The sequence below is a fragment of the Botryllus schlosseri genome, chromosome 7 (genome assembly GCF_051294905.1).
Source record: "Botryllus schlosseri isolate E-star chromosome 7, Bs_hap1, whole genome shotgun sequence".
NCBI classification, from domain to species: domain Eukaryota; kingdom Metazoa; phylum Chordata; class Ascidiacea; order Stolidobranchia; family Styelidae; genus Botryllus; species Botryllus schlosseri.
Genome location: NC_137242.1, coordinates 14,604,778 through 14,619,390, shown reverse-complemented (window position 1 = coordinate 14,619,390; position 14,613 = coordinate 14,604,778). Strand labels below are relative to the sequence as shown.

At 41.1% G+C, this 14,613-nt stretch overlaps 1 protein-coding gene across 4 annotated transcripts; it reads left to right on the top strand.

Annotated features, from left to right (window-relative positions):
• The first annotated feature begins 582 nt into the window (after positions 1-582).
• Positions 583-13,372, top strand: LOC145443702 (DNA topoisomerase I, mitochondrial-like). 4 transcript variants are annotated; one of them, XM_080321647.1, is made up of 19 exons: positions 584-711; positions 1,297-1,354; positions 1,420-1,547; positions 2,577-2,616; positions 2,690-2,742; positions 2,806-2,899; positions 3,812-3,850; positions 3,906-4,059; positions 4,607-4,728; positions 5,340-5,462; positions 6,399-6,586; positions 7,277-7,421; positions 7,486-7,629; positions 8,172-8,357; positions 9,019-9,087; positions 9,953-10,067; positions 10,132-10,259; positions 10,979-11,152; positions 12,491-13,372. In XM_080321647.1, the coding sequence occupies exons 1-19, from the start codon at positions 689-691 to the stop codon at positions 12,662-12,664; spliced, it is 2,157 nt and encodes a 718-aa protein (XP_080177773.1). In that variant the 5' UTR covers positions 584-688; the 3' UTR covers positions 12,665-13,372. The 4 variants fall into 4 exon arrangements, with proteins under 4 accessions (XP_080177775.1, XP_080177773.1, XP_080177774.1 ...); XM_080321648.1 differs by lacking the exon at positions 584-711 and adding an exon at positions 910-1,069; XM_080321649.1 differs by lacking the exon at positions 3,812-3,850 and having other exon boundaries at positions 583-711.
• Positions 13,373-14,613: the final 1,241 nt, after the last annotated feature.

Below are 14,613 nucleotides of genomic sequence, written 5' to 3'. Positions count from 1 at the left end.
ACTTTGAAGTCGCAAACGACAAAAATAAACTACATCCTTTCCAATGGATCCGTTGCATCGTAATCAGCGTTCTATTATTTTCATCCGCTCAAGACCACTGAGCTATATAAACACGAGACAAGACACTGAACTGACAGAAAGATTTCGAAACGACCAAGTACGGTTTATAGTTCTAACATTCATCTCGGCTTAACTGGTGAAATAAATGTCTTGTCCTTATTTAAATCCTGGCCACGACTGTAACCAGCTAACCACAAGCTAATTTTGCTTCTATCGTCTATGACTATAGCCTACGGTTCTTGAAGTAAACGGTAACCGGTCGTTTCGGCATCCTCCTATCCGTTCATTACACCGCATTGCCGCTTGTATTGTATCGCTATCGCATTGTTCATTGCGTGTGTGTGTGTGTCCTTAGGGGGTTAAACGTATGAATGACGATTGTGTAACATATAGTGGAGGGACGACTGTGCCGGGACTGGCCAGGGCACATAACACTACTTCATCTTAACTACCTAATAAGGCCGGATTCATTATACAATGACGAAATCTTCCAGTTATCTGTGTGAACGGTAGCAGCGCCGAGTATCTCACAATATGTAGGCTAGTAGTGGTTCCATCGTTCGAGCTACTACGGTCGTTTAATCTGTCGCTATAGATCCAACTGCGCCATGTGGATTGTTGAAAGGGGATGACTTCGATGGTCGCGATAAGGTCAGTAAAATAATGCCCAATGGTGCTCGTTAAATACTGTCGTGCGATCAGACAACGCGCACGGGTAAATCGACTATTGTATTGCTGCGCGGAAAGCGACTGCCATGAGGTTGCGTCCGATTATATCCAAGTACCTACCTACGTACTCGCTTTTTCTCGAAGTCTGTGCGCATGCGCAGTACACGATTTTGCGGACTTCGCGCTTTTCTCCTCGCCATTATCCTGTCTAGTACTAACTGCCTTGTTCGTACGGCGTGCCGGTTCGTTGTGCTGAATTGTGGGGTTTGTTGGCTAGATAGCCTTATAAACTGTTGTGTTCTTCAGCATTCGGCAAGTTTTCAACACTGTGGTAAGGAAGGTGAGATCTTTAAACTGCTACATATATCCTATACATACCGTAAGTGGTATACGACTTTGAGCTGAACTAAATTATAATGAAGAACACTACTGGCTGAGCTGGAAAGGTTGGCGTTGCTTACAGCAAATTCTATTTCATACAAGTTGATAATATGCACGGAGTGCCAATACTAGTACACCGTTATCTCACAGTATGTTAGCAAACGATAAAATGTTGTATTTTCATAGACAATCAATGGAAAGGACTAGTTCTGTCAATGGATCATCGCATAAACACAAGCATAAGGTAAGCACTAGTTAGAAAGTAATTCTTGTTTAAGGAAACACTTGGGAAATTATAATTGATTGCAGGATAAAGACAGAAAGTCGAAGTATGTATTGGACTCGAATGGTAATCCTAAAATCGGACCTGATGGGAAGAGAATCAAAATAAAGAAGGAGCACCGATCCAGCAAACATGATGTATCCCATGGAGATAGGTAATCCTTAATTTTTATTCATTCCGTGCGGTGCACCAATTTTCTGAACTTCGAGTGCGAATTAGGTGATGAGAATGAATTGTTTCAGCTTTTCAATGTTTTATCATGGTTGGTCGCTGCTAGGCATGATAATTATCTATCAAAAGTGTCGTGATTTCCCTTGACAAATTTCTGTTTTGATGAAAATTTTGGTTTTTGTCGGTTTTGGGCTAAATAATTACAGAACTACTCCGATACGGGCACACTATCCTTTTTGAAAAGTGCTCCCCACACAGACCAGTCATGTTCCCCATAATCATCATTCAATGTGCATCACGACTCTTCAGAGGCTTAGGTTTAAGAGTTACAGATATCTGTTCCTCGCGGGAGATAACGTAATTTCTGACTTGTGGAATGTAGGAGATGTATTTATCGCAACCTAGAAATCATATAGCCCTCCCCCCCCCCCCCCTACTCCAAAACACACATGTCACACGTGCAAATTACAGGGGCTTATCTATTTTGTTAATGCTACAAATGCCATACTTACTCGAGTGGTTATATCTTTGGACTATTTCCATTTCTACTCCGAATAGTCAGTAGGCAAAACTTTTTACACTTTAGGTTTTAGAAAAGTAACAAGTAGTATTGCGGTAAATTTAATTGGGTGAAATAACCCCAATTTCATAGTAACTGAATGTATTTTAGATAGCTTGGTTCTGGTTGTGAGATGTCCGGCGCAATGCCAGCGTAAACAAGTTGACATACCCTGCGGACATTTTAAATTATGTCAGTAAATATCCACAAACTAAAATCCGCAATTTGAATGTAGTCGACTTGAATAATAAGTTGTGAATAGTTTCTACATTGACAAATTGAGTCGTCTACAGTAGGCTACGCATCATGCAGGGGTTACAGGGAACATTATTAATTGGTGGTGGTCACATGGTAAACTTCATGGTGCTTGTATCGCAGAAGTGCTAACTGTAACTGCTGTAGCTATTGCCAATCATCTTATAGGTGTCGTAACTTTGTCTCCTTGTCTCGCAGGATACCGATTAAAAAGGAAAACCTCGACAGCGAAAATGATGTAAGTTTCTCGCATGGTCATGACTGGTAAAATTGTGCACAATGGTTAATTCGATACGCTTGTTCCATTTCAGTTTCGCCCTGGAACTTCCGCACACGGTAGGGGGGACAACGATAGCATTCGAAAGTGGGTAGTTTACGAATACATGTCGATAAGGCGGCGGTTACCGTCTGCTTGTGTGTCGTTCAGATTGAAAAAGAAGCTGAAGAAGGAAAAGCAGGATAAAGAAAAGCATGGGAAAAAACGGAAGGCCAGCGAAATCGATTCCAAGGCCGACGTGAAGGTACGGTGACATTGTATGTAATAACTCGTTTCAAGTCTTTGTCTCTTGTCACTTTGCAACGGCGATTTCAAATGAACACTATCTATGCCATGTTTTAGTAGGGATGTGTTTATATTACTGGGTATGTTTGTAACATTTAGGTCTGCATTAATTCAAATTGACAGCGATTGGTTCAATGCAACATTAGGGTGGAGTGAAAAAAAGAAAAATTTGAATTTCAAAAAGTGCCTTTGATATTTGGCGGTCGTAAAAACTTTTTTCTGTACATTTCCAAGACAAAGTTATATGGAAATGAGATAGAAAGACGCTGCTTGTGCAGATTTTAAGCCCAAAACTAGCCTTCTAGCATAAGCGGTTATTAAGATATGGCAAAATTAGCTATTTTTAGCTCGTTTGGTGAAATTGCACGGCCACTAGAGGGTGCAGAAACCTGAAATCATAATAGAAATAATTCATTTGAGATTTAGGACCAAATATCATAGGCACTTTTTGAAATTCAAATTTTTCTCTTTTTCACTCCACCCTAACGTAGCATTCCCCTCGATGAGAAAGTGCTTTGATAGGATAAATACGTACAATTATGGGATTATTGGGGATATGCAATTATAGGATCAAGCTCGCCTTTAATGGAGTGCCTCAGTTTAAACAAGTGATCGTTGAATGTTATTTTACAGTTGGAATAAACTACTGATATTTGAATTCTGTTACACTTGCAATCTCCTTGAATTTTGTAAATTTCAAGAAATCTAGAAGATGCAAAATATTGTGATAATTTTGAATCTTTTTCACCACGTCAACATAAACTCGATGATGAAATATATTTTTCCCCCCATTAAAAAAAATCATTCTTGCTACGCCTATACTACGATATCATTCATGTCATGATTTTATTTTCCGTTCTAATTCTTGCAGAAAAGTGGCAGGACCAAAACCGAAGGCAGCCCCGCAAAGGTAGTGGGCCCCGTCGAAGTTATATTCAGCGAGTTGACACATTGTAATTTCATAGAAACCCAAGAAGGAGGAAGATGAAAAATGGAAATGGTGGGAGGAACGTAGCAGCACTGATGACGGGGTGAAATGGAAAACGCTGGAGCACAAGGGGCCGATGTTCGCCCCGGATTATGAGCCACTCCCGTCTTCGGTCCATTTTAAATACGATGGTACGCACGAGATTCTCGTCGATGTCAGTCAAACGTTGTTTATTGATCGTATTTTCGGGCCAAGCCTAGTATCAGGGGTCTTGACCGAGTGGTTTTGATTTTAGACTACTTCTACGTACGGTTCTTGAGTAGAAATTTACGACATCAATTCTCCTTGTGTAATGACGATGAGCACTGTGACCACATCTGCTCGGGCCACGCCATTGGCTGCAACATTTCATATCTGGAATTATGCTGTGGCGAAAGCGTATTTGTAGTTCGCCGCAATGCAAACGGCTGTTTCCCTTAGTCTATTCGCGGGGCGAGCCTGTCTGTAGTAGCAACAGCAAGTATAGCCGTCTACTCTGCTGGAAGATTGGATCAGTGCTGCTGTGTGTAGTTTATTAGCTTTCAAGTCAAAATTTACTTTCTACGCTTCGGGTCTTGAAAAGTAGAAAGTAGTGTTGTTTGCGTCGCTTTCATGCGTCATCGAGCACTTTCACGAAATGTCCGTAGCAGTAACCTCTGAATATACTTTCAAAGATCGAATATGTTTGTTTCTGCGTAGGTAAAACGATGAAACTTTCTGAGCCCGCGGAGGAAGCGATGACTTTCTACGCGAAGATGTTGGATCACGACTACACTTCGAAGGAAGTATTCAACAAGAACTTCTTCGGGGATTGGCGAAAGGTGTGGGGTTTGGCTGTGACTTTGCGCGTCCCGAACGTGTGGGTCATCGCAGACTTGGACAACTAGAGAATTTTTAGCTCGTCCGAGTTGGATTAGAATTATAGCTGTACAGTTGTTTCATAATTAGATTAAAATTAGAATTATTGCTACATGTATTTTTTCAAATTAAGTAAGAATTACTGAATTCACGAGAAACCAAGTTCCGTAAAGATCAAATAATAGTTCCTTCTTACGAGCATGAGAATAGCAAATGCCTGTACAGCAAGCTTGGCTCGTTTTTTGTCTTGTAGCATTCAAGAAGAAATTTGATTAGAATCAAAATAAGAGCGTCAGAACATTTCACGAATATGATAAGAATTAAAGCAACTAAACATTTGTCTGATTTTACAATTACCTAGTTGTCCAAGTCTGGTTACTGTTATGTTTGTAATCCAACTGATCTACTTGAAATCTTGTGTAACTTGAGTCGAATAATAGTTAATCATAAAGGAACATCGAATGGCCGGCGGTCAGGCTGTCAGGTATTTGAAAACTGACACTTTGCTACTCCCTATCTGCTCGTTGAGTATTGGTTGCTGACTGGGTTTCAACTGCACGGAAATTCTGTTAAGATGATGACGGACGCAGAAAGGTCAAAGATCACAGATCTCGGGAAGTGTAATTTCAAGGCCGTGCACGAGTATTTTAAAATGAAAGCGGAGGAACGCAGGGGAAGGTCGAAAGAAGAGAAGCAGGTTTGTGTGGGCCCTGATTCATTAAAACATCGTCGTTTAGTCCCGGTGGTTCCAAACAGCGTTTCTTCTTTCACGGCACTTTAAATTTGCTGGCCAGTTCCCTCGCTCGTGTTAAATTCGCAGAAAATTGCTTTACTCTGGCCTTCGTAAGTTTAGTCGCGTTGTAAACAAGATAATTATGATCGCATTCTTCAACTACTTGAACGGTTGCCGTTTTAGACTAATTCGGGCAAATAAGCCACATCTGATTGCCTGCTAGAATTATGTGACCCTTCGACCAAATCTGCTGTTCTAAACCTGTTACTTCAATACATCTCAGGCCTTGCGTAATGTACATTACATTCTCTGCTTCCACTTGTTGAAGTAGTTTTGGCGTGTCTTGGAAAACGGTAGTAAATTTTTAAGCCGTTTTGTGACATGTTTAAAGCGAATCCGTGAACGTTTCAAAATCATGTGCTGGAGTTTTTATGGCGTGTTATTCCCTAAAAAGTAGTTTGAAATGAAGTTTCGTAGCAGACCAGATCCGGCATGTCCAAAATACCACTTGCCTGAGACATAACTTCATAAAAGTGATGTGACAGCACTTGTGGTTTAAAATGTCTGGCTGGCAAGTGGCAAAGGAATCATAACCTCACAATGAATCACTGTTTTTTTACCTGCATTGTCTGTGTAACAGTCCATGCTCCATATCTGGTCCTATGCTAATTCTAGCCTATCTCTGCACTAGCCAAATTTATCTCTTGAATATTATAGCCGTTGTCTGCTGTACTGCAAGCAATAGGTAACCACAGTAAATCAAGACTATCTGGAGTGTAGCTTTTCAGGAGTATGTTATAAAATGGCATGCTTTGAAGGTCAGAGGTTTTAAACGCCTTTAAACTGCCAAACGCTCGGTTGGCGAACTGGGCATTTGTTAGTTGCGGTTTCTCCCTTCAGAAAGAGAAGGTGGAGAGAGAACAAATCCAAGAGGAGTACGGCTTCTGCCTGTGGGACGGGCACAGGGAGAAGATTGGAAATTTCCGACTTGAGCCGCCCAGCTTGTTCCGGGGTAGGGGCGATCACCCGAAAATGGGGAAGATTAAGAAGAGGCTGCGACCCGAGGATATCATCATCAACTGCAGCAAGTAAGCGGCTTGTTTCACTCTTTGTACTTGAGGCTGTTTACTTTAGAAAATCTGTCATTTCACTTCTATGCGCACGAAACGAAATTTTTTCCTCAAAGTTGCAGAGTTGCCGGCAGTATCCAACTGGTCCATATTTTTTATCTCCCCGTTATTTTTCTTATGTACTTATATTCAGTGAAGAATTTGCTGATTACTCTATCCAGAGGATGTGAAAAACTTGTAGAGATATAATTCCACGTTTTCCCAAGACACAAAATGGTCTTTGGCCGACCTGCTTCGCCATGACAGTATGGATGAATTGGAAAATTTGAAATATGTAACTTTTTAAGCGACAAAAAATAAAATGCCAGATCTACACTACATGCAGATTGTTTCATAATTTACGACAATACCTGTTTCATAGCACTTTGTGACAATGGTTGATCACTGCTTCACAGAAATGTCGGTTCCACTAGGAACCGTCGTAGCTTTGCACTGCGTGTTCTAGATGCTGTGATAAGACTGATATAGGTTTCAAGGCTATCGCATCAGGAAAAAAGTATCAAAACTCGTAGTGGAATTTTGGTGTGTAATTTCAGTGTTCTAAAACATAGTTTTTCACTACCCGACTCAAGTCATTACAATACATTCTTACATAACAATTTTTACGCTACGTTTAGTGTTGTAACCTTACTTTACCTATCCTTGCAGGGGTCCCAGTGTCCCGAAACCGCCGCCGGGCCACAAATGGAAGGCGGTACGCCACGACAACACCGTCACGTGGCTGGTTTCTTGGACCGAAAACGTACAGGGAATGAACAAGTATATCATGCTGAACGCCAACTCGCGTATTAAGGTACGGGTTGCAATTATCGCTGTGTGACGTTTCAATAGCGCCAAGTTTTTGATTTGTAATTCAGGGCGAGAAGGACTGGCTGAAGTATGAGAAGGCCAGGGAACTGAAGCTGAAGGTGGACAAGATCCGGCAGGACTACTGGCGGGACATGAAGTCCTCGGAAATGGCGATCCGTCAGCGGGCGGTGGCGCTGTTTTTCATCGATAAGGTACGTCGTTTATGTCTCGTTATCGTTTAATTTTCGATTGATTGACATTGATGCTAAAGTGATGGACTCCAATGTATTTTGCCTGGGCATATTCGACACTGCGAGTGATTTGTGTACCCTATGTAGCTGGGCCGAGAACAGTCTGTCGACTCATTCTCTCATAAAAGTGATTGAATCTCATTGAAAAACTACCTTTCAATTGACAAATAAAGTGTGGTATGCAAAAATTAGTACTTGTGCATCAAAATTGTTGAAGTAGAAGAAGCATTCGAACAGAATTATTTCAGTATGCGTTATAAATAGCTAAAAACTACTTGAACATTATGTAAAAGTATGTTTACTTGGTCACTGATAACCAGGGTTGTAATGACTCGAGTCGCGATTTTCTCATGACTTGAAATTGAAGATTCACACAAAACATACAAATCTGGGATCGCACTGGATGATCAATAGCAGTACCAACACGTTACTGATACGGCATTAGATTGATACGACACGGCTACATCTTAGGTATGGCCGTTAATATCGCCTCGCTTTTCCAGCTGGCTTTGAGAGCTGGTAACGAAAAGGAAGCCGACGAATCGGCCGACACGGTCGGTTGCTGTTCGCTGCGTTGCGAGCACATCAAGACGCACAAGAAGCTGGACGACAAAGAGTACGTGATCGAGTTTGACTTTCTGGGAAAAGATTCGATCCGCTACTACAACAAAGTGCCGGTTCCAAAACAGGTTGGTTGATCTCTCTGGTTTTTGGCGGAATCTTTGTTGCGATGTCATTGTCACAATAACCAGCATGTGTACTGTGTATTAAATATGCTGTATACATTATAAAGTCACTGAGCCTGAAGAGGCTTTCTTTCCAGGGGTTAAGGTAGTGTTTTGTTGATTAAAGTCTACAATTGCGATATTTCATCAACTCTTGAGTCTAGCTTCTCAAAAATTAGAGAGTGGCTTCCTTGTTCTATGCTTTCTGGACTATGTAAATTTATAGCTTAATTCGTTAGGTCCGAATTTGGGGCAGTTCTTTGAACCAGGGGTTAGGCGCGGGGAGAAGCCTGTCTCTTTGAGATATGTTTGAAAATTTGAAATAACGCCTAATAAGGTGTCCAGACGAGTCCTAAGCAGCACTGGGCAGAATGCTTTGTAATTTCCGATCGTGCAGAAAATTCGACTTTGAATTACGGGGCAGAGCTTGCAGATGTTATGAGACCCGTCATAGCAAAAGACCGTTTTATTTTGAGTGCCATTTTTAGTGCTTCCGTATGTGATTTGGTTTCGGGGTAAAATCGCGATTTTCAGAGCAATCGAACAGATGTTTGAGTTATTGCCAACTATAGATTCTGATCTCTCTGTCAACTCGGAATCTCATTCTTTTTTCTTCCATTTCAAGGTGTTCAAGAACGTGAATTTGTTCATGGAAAACAAGGATGGAAACGACGATCTCTTCGACAGGCTGTCGGTACGTGAGTGCTCGCAACGTCGGTAGTCGAGACAAAAATTCTTCTCCACATATGATACTCGTTGCTCGAAGCTGCATTGATTGAATAGGCCTATCTGTCGTTAACATGTTTGAGTGAACGGGGTAAACTAATTGCTGAAGTAGGACTGTAAATACAAGTTGTAAGTAAAAGAATTGACTTGGTTTCCAATCACCTGTGGTGGATGAATTGATGAATTTCCAATGTCATCCACTGTCTGTAGCTCTTAAGAGTCTTTGAAATTTTGGGATATTCGCCTTGCCTACAGAATCCTGTCTACATTTAGCCCAAAGACGACTTCAAAATTGCAGTTTGAAAGCTGAAACTCCGGAGATGGCGTGCATTTGATATTGTTCATTGTTCATTACGTGTTACAATTTACACTTTACTAATTTCGTTGTAGAATTGGATGCCATATTCGTATTGAAATGAACCTGATTATTCTCGGCTGACACTCGTCAGGGGTAAGCGTGAGCAACTGGTATAGAATTACCAAGAACACTGTATATCAACATATTTTGTGATACGATTGCTGACAAACACTGTTCTTTCCAATTCCTTACTGGTTGCTGACAATTACCCCTGATTAATGTATACTCGGTTCAATTCACTATGACTATATTATTCAGTCGTGCAGTGAAGTTCTGCACCTCCAAGAGTCTCTTCAATTTGTTGTGCTCAGCCTTGGTAATCACTGGCTTCTTTTCCGAAGATTGTAAATTGTGTGAAATTCGATGTAAGAGTCCAAATCGCAATCTGGTTAAAAAAACTGCAAATCCAATTCGACTTGCGCTTTAATGAAAATCACTTCTATCCTACCCTGGTAACACCGTCTTTTCTTCGCAGACCTCCAACCTCAACAAATATCTCAACCAACTGATGGACGGCCTCACTGCGAAAGTCTTCCGTACGTACAACGCCTCGATAACTCTGCAGCAACAACTTAACGACCTAACCGATCGTGAGCGACCTCTCGGTGACAAGCGTAGTCTCGGGAATTAACGGGATCCTTGCCTATTTTACAGCCGAGGAACCCCTTGCGGGCAAGATACTGTCGTATAACCGTAGCAACCGTGCGGTGGCGGTGCTGTGTAACCATCAACGTGCCGCGCCGAAAAACTTTGACGATCAGATGAAGCGGGCGCAGGAAAGGGTGAGATGGGGGAAGCCGCGTTTTTTTCTGGAAAACTTTGTTCATGCTATAGTGAAGTGGTTCTTGACCTTTTTCACTCCAGCGCCCCTTTTCAGAAGTTTTAATGATATGTTGCCTTCCCCCTATTTCAAGGGTTGTACTAAAAATCGATGTGAGAACTACTACAACGAAGCAAGTTCCAGCACATTCACATGATACAAAACGAAATCTTTGTAATATTAAATATTTAGGCAACTTATTTTTTTTAACCTAACTCAAAGGTGACCTAAAATTTTATCGTCAGTCACATGTATTATAAGTATTTTGACGCAGAGTTATTAAGAATTTAGCTATACCCGTCACAGTAACACCATAAATCCAACTTGTTGTTCTGTCTTGATTTTGTAAGGGGCTCACATTTCGTGAATTTTGTTGGAAATTTTTGAGAACCACTGGTCTAGTGTTATGCCCTTTTCTTCGGTGTTTGATTTTTTTCAAACGCAGTATTTTCGATGGAGCACAATGATATCGTCTCGGTAGACTCTTATCGTCAGGAATTAGGTGAAATCCACTATTTTAAAACTACTTCAGTAGTCTCAGAGATTTCATTTTACACTTCCGCTCGAAATAGATTTGACATGTCTTGAAAATTGTCACTGCTACTTTGCTTTACCTAAAGTACCAATGCTGACTGCTTTGACCGTCTTGTTCTTACAATTTTATTAACATTCGTCCGTTAGATCCAAAAGAAACGCGACGAGATCGCCGACGCCAAGCTGGAAGCGAAGAACGCAAAGGCCGACCTCAAGCACACCAAGTCGGAAGCCAACAAGAAGAAATTGGAGGCGCGGAAGAAGCGCGTCGACAGGCTTCAGGAGCAGCTTGTCAAGCTCGAAGTCGCGGCCACTGACAGGGTGGGTGGAGCGGTCGGGCGTTTGTCATATGGCTGCGAAAAATGCATCATGGAACCTTTCTAGCAGTTTTTACTGTTATGATGAATATTAGTAGGGCTGAGCACAGCGATTCGTGTGCTCGAATCTGAATTGAGTATTAATTATAATGACTAGGGCGGGTTTTTTTTACCTAAAAAAAATTTGACCTAAAAAATCAAAATTTTGACTTTTTTTGACCTAACGTATGCAAATTAGGTGTTTTCCGACATAATGTTAAAATTGTACCACTTATCTTCATTTCTGGTTGGAACTGACTGTCCTAACGAAGTAGTTTGGCATGAAAATACGTTTTTGGCTTAGAAAAATAGGCAACTTTTTACACGAAAAAACCAATATTTTAACGAAATTTGGCCCTATGAAGAATTCCAGTGGTTACAATATGTATTATGGTAGAAATAATTATAAAAATTTGTAGTACAACTAGAGATACTTTCGTTCATTCTTGGGTAGAAAGTGCATGTCCTTACTAAGAAGCTTGCCACGGACGTTCAACAGCAGTAGTTGTTGGCTGACAATCACTCAAGTTGTGCGTAAACTGCTAGTGACACACCGTGTTGCTTCATTCTGACAATGTTGTCTACATCACAATTTTTCATCATGCGCTTCTTGATATAAAAATGATGCAATGCGCAAGAAGTCTTTCCTCCGTTAGGATATTGCGGTACGTTGACCAGACCATAACACCATGTTTACCTACTTGTTTTATTTGATCGTTTATGATTCACAATGAGCAGACAATTAGCCGTTTACGATGGTAGGCCTATAAAATAGGCTACAAGCTGTAAAATATCAAATGATAAGTTCACCGACAGTGCAAAATCTACGATACGAACGAAATGCAGACGTCAAAAAAAATTTGACTTTATGAAAAAAACGCCCTACTAATGAGAGATGATTTTTTGGAGCACTGAAGTTACACACTCCTAATATAACATAATGAGAATAATGGTTTTGATACGACTTTCCACTTTTGAAGACTGTAAACCTCGATTGGCCGTATCGTAGCATACAAAGCATAGTTCTAAGCTGCTTACCTTGGTGGGAACGACGTAACTTAGTAATCAAGAATACCAAATAATGATGCGATGTCTGGTCACATAAAACTACCAATATGAGCTTGTGACGTCATTAATACTGTTGTGCTGTCATAATGAGTGACACTCGTATACTATACTCGAAGACAGATACTCGGCTTGAAATATAATCATCCAGTTGCTCGATCTTGTCCTGCGCCGATAATCGCTATTTACTTTATCTTTGTCTGCTCCCGGTGACAAGAATTCTATTTTGTTGCTTCAGGAGGAAAACAAGGAGATCGCGCTGGGCACGTCGAAACTGAACTACCTCGACCCGCGCATCAGCGTCGCCTGGTGCAAGAAGTGGGACGTCCCGGTCGAGAAGGTCTACAACAAGACTCAGCGCGACAAGTTTGCATGGGCCATCGCCATGGCAGACGAGGACTTTGTGTTTTGAGTCGGGGCTGCTTTCACGTTTTCTTTCGTAGTTGGTTATAAAAAACTGGAAGTGGGCCCGCTACGGTTTTTGCTGTGTTCAGCATTTTAGGCTGCTATATTATGATCCGGCTAGTTAAGTACAGAGATGAGCTTTTGTTCGGTCCGGAAGAATGAAATCATCTGATTACTTCCACTGGATTTTAATTTAAGTGTCTGATTATTTTTACGTTGTTATATTCCCGAATTGGTTTGCATAATAGTCCGACTAGAAATTCAATTTTATGCTTTGGCCGAAATTTGGAAACTGCAATAAAATTTGAACTTCGGGACGGTACACGCGATTTACAGTCATAATCTTGAATCCCATTTTTCAGTTGTACGAATTACCGCTCATCTCCGACTTGCGGTAGCCGCACTGCCTTGTCTGTACTATTGTTACTCAGCTGGCGCTGAAATTTCAAGTTTTTCGTGCTGAATTTTGCCTTTCGGGCAGTTAGGAAATGAGATTTTTGTCACTGCTGCTTTGTCTCAGCTCAAGAACCGACTCTATGGCCTGTTCCGTGTACGGTGTGTCGTGCTGGTCTGCGTGCGTTCCTTGGGCGCGTTAGCAAATTTTGCTTGCCTGGGTGAATGGCTTCGTTGATATTGCTTGAGTAGATATCGCTGACGTTTTATTATTTTATGCGAGCCGTTGTTCAAGTTTATAATAAAATCACTTTGCCGTCGACTTCGTTCTGTTGTTCGGTATCTTTTAACTTGGTATTCGGAGTTGGGGACAGGGCAAAATCCTCGTTTCTGAGTGATCCTATTGTCAATCGAGTATTCGAGAGACTACAAAAACTAACAATCTAATTAGTTAAGGTCAGCTAACTACTGTTTTTAGTGGTTCTGGCTAAATGCATTTGCAAAAAATTAGTTGCCCTGCTAGAAAACACGTGTCGTCGTTTGGTGTGAATCGAGATAGCAATGTTCTTGCGGGCATTGCCAGCCCGGGTTTGAGTTTTTGGGGTCGAAACCATGGTATAGAAGGGCAATTTCTCATACCCACCGCATTCGTTCCATACTAGGGTTACCATATTTTCAAAATCCTGTAAAATGGTATAAATTTTTTGCACTTCGTGGTCGGTTGACTAAAAAAAAAGGCAACTTTCTCGCTCACCGCCCAAAATACAGTTTTTCTTTCACATTATTAGTTGGTTGACTAAAAAAGGTCAACTTTCCGGCTCAGCTCCCAAAATAGCCGCCGGAGCGTTACTTGAGCTCGGATTTACTGTATCGCGGTCGAATTTTGACCTATAACATCCAAAATTCTCAAAAAAGAGGACATTTGGGCGTCCTCCGAGGACAATTTCAAAAAAGTCGCAAAAGAGAACGTATGGCAGGCCGACCCCTATTTCATATCATAGGCTATACAAGTTTACATACCGTATTTGATAATTCCGCACTCCGCAGTTGCCGACGTCTCCGTTAATAGGCTATTAAAGATGTGTTGATACTTCCAGGCGTTTATATTCTGATTATTTTTGATGAAATTATTCATTTTAACAACTCTGATGCACCGATTTCTTTGTGACATGATATGATAGGATGTAGGTCGCGTAACAATTGAGGACGGAGAGTAAAATACAGAAATATCTAGCCTATTCCTAGACATCCCTGGTAAAATATATGGGATTATTTAGGTAGGGTTATCATACGTTCTCTTAAGACGATTTGTGCTCTTTTTTCATTAAATTGAAAGCGTCTACGGAGGACACCTAAATGCTCTATTTTTCTAGAACAAGTATTTAAATGCGATCAAAAACCCGACCCTGATGCAGCGGACGTCAGAGTTTCGTAAAAAATTGGGTAATTCAGGAGCCGAGCTGAAGTGATGATGACTTCTTTTTCGGATCTCAAAATATGGTAACCCTAATTTAGGAATCATAACAGAAGCTTATGGCATGCCTGAGTCGGCTTATTACGCTT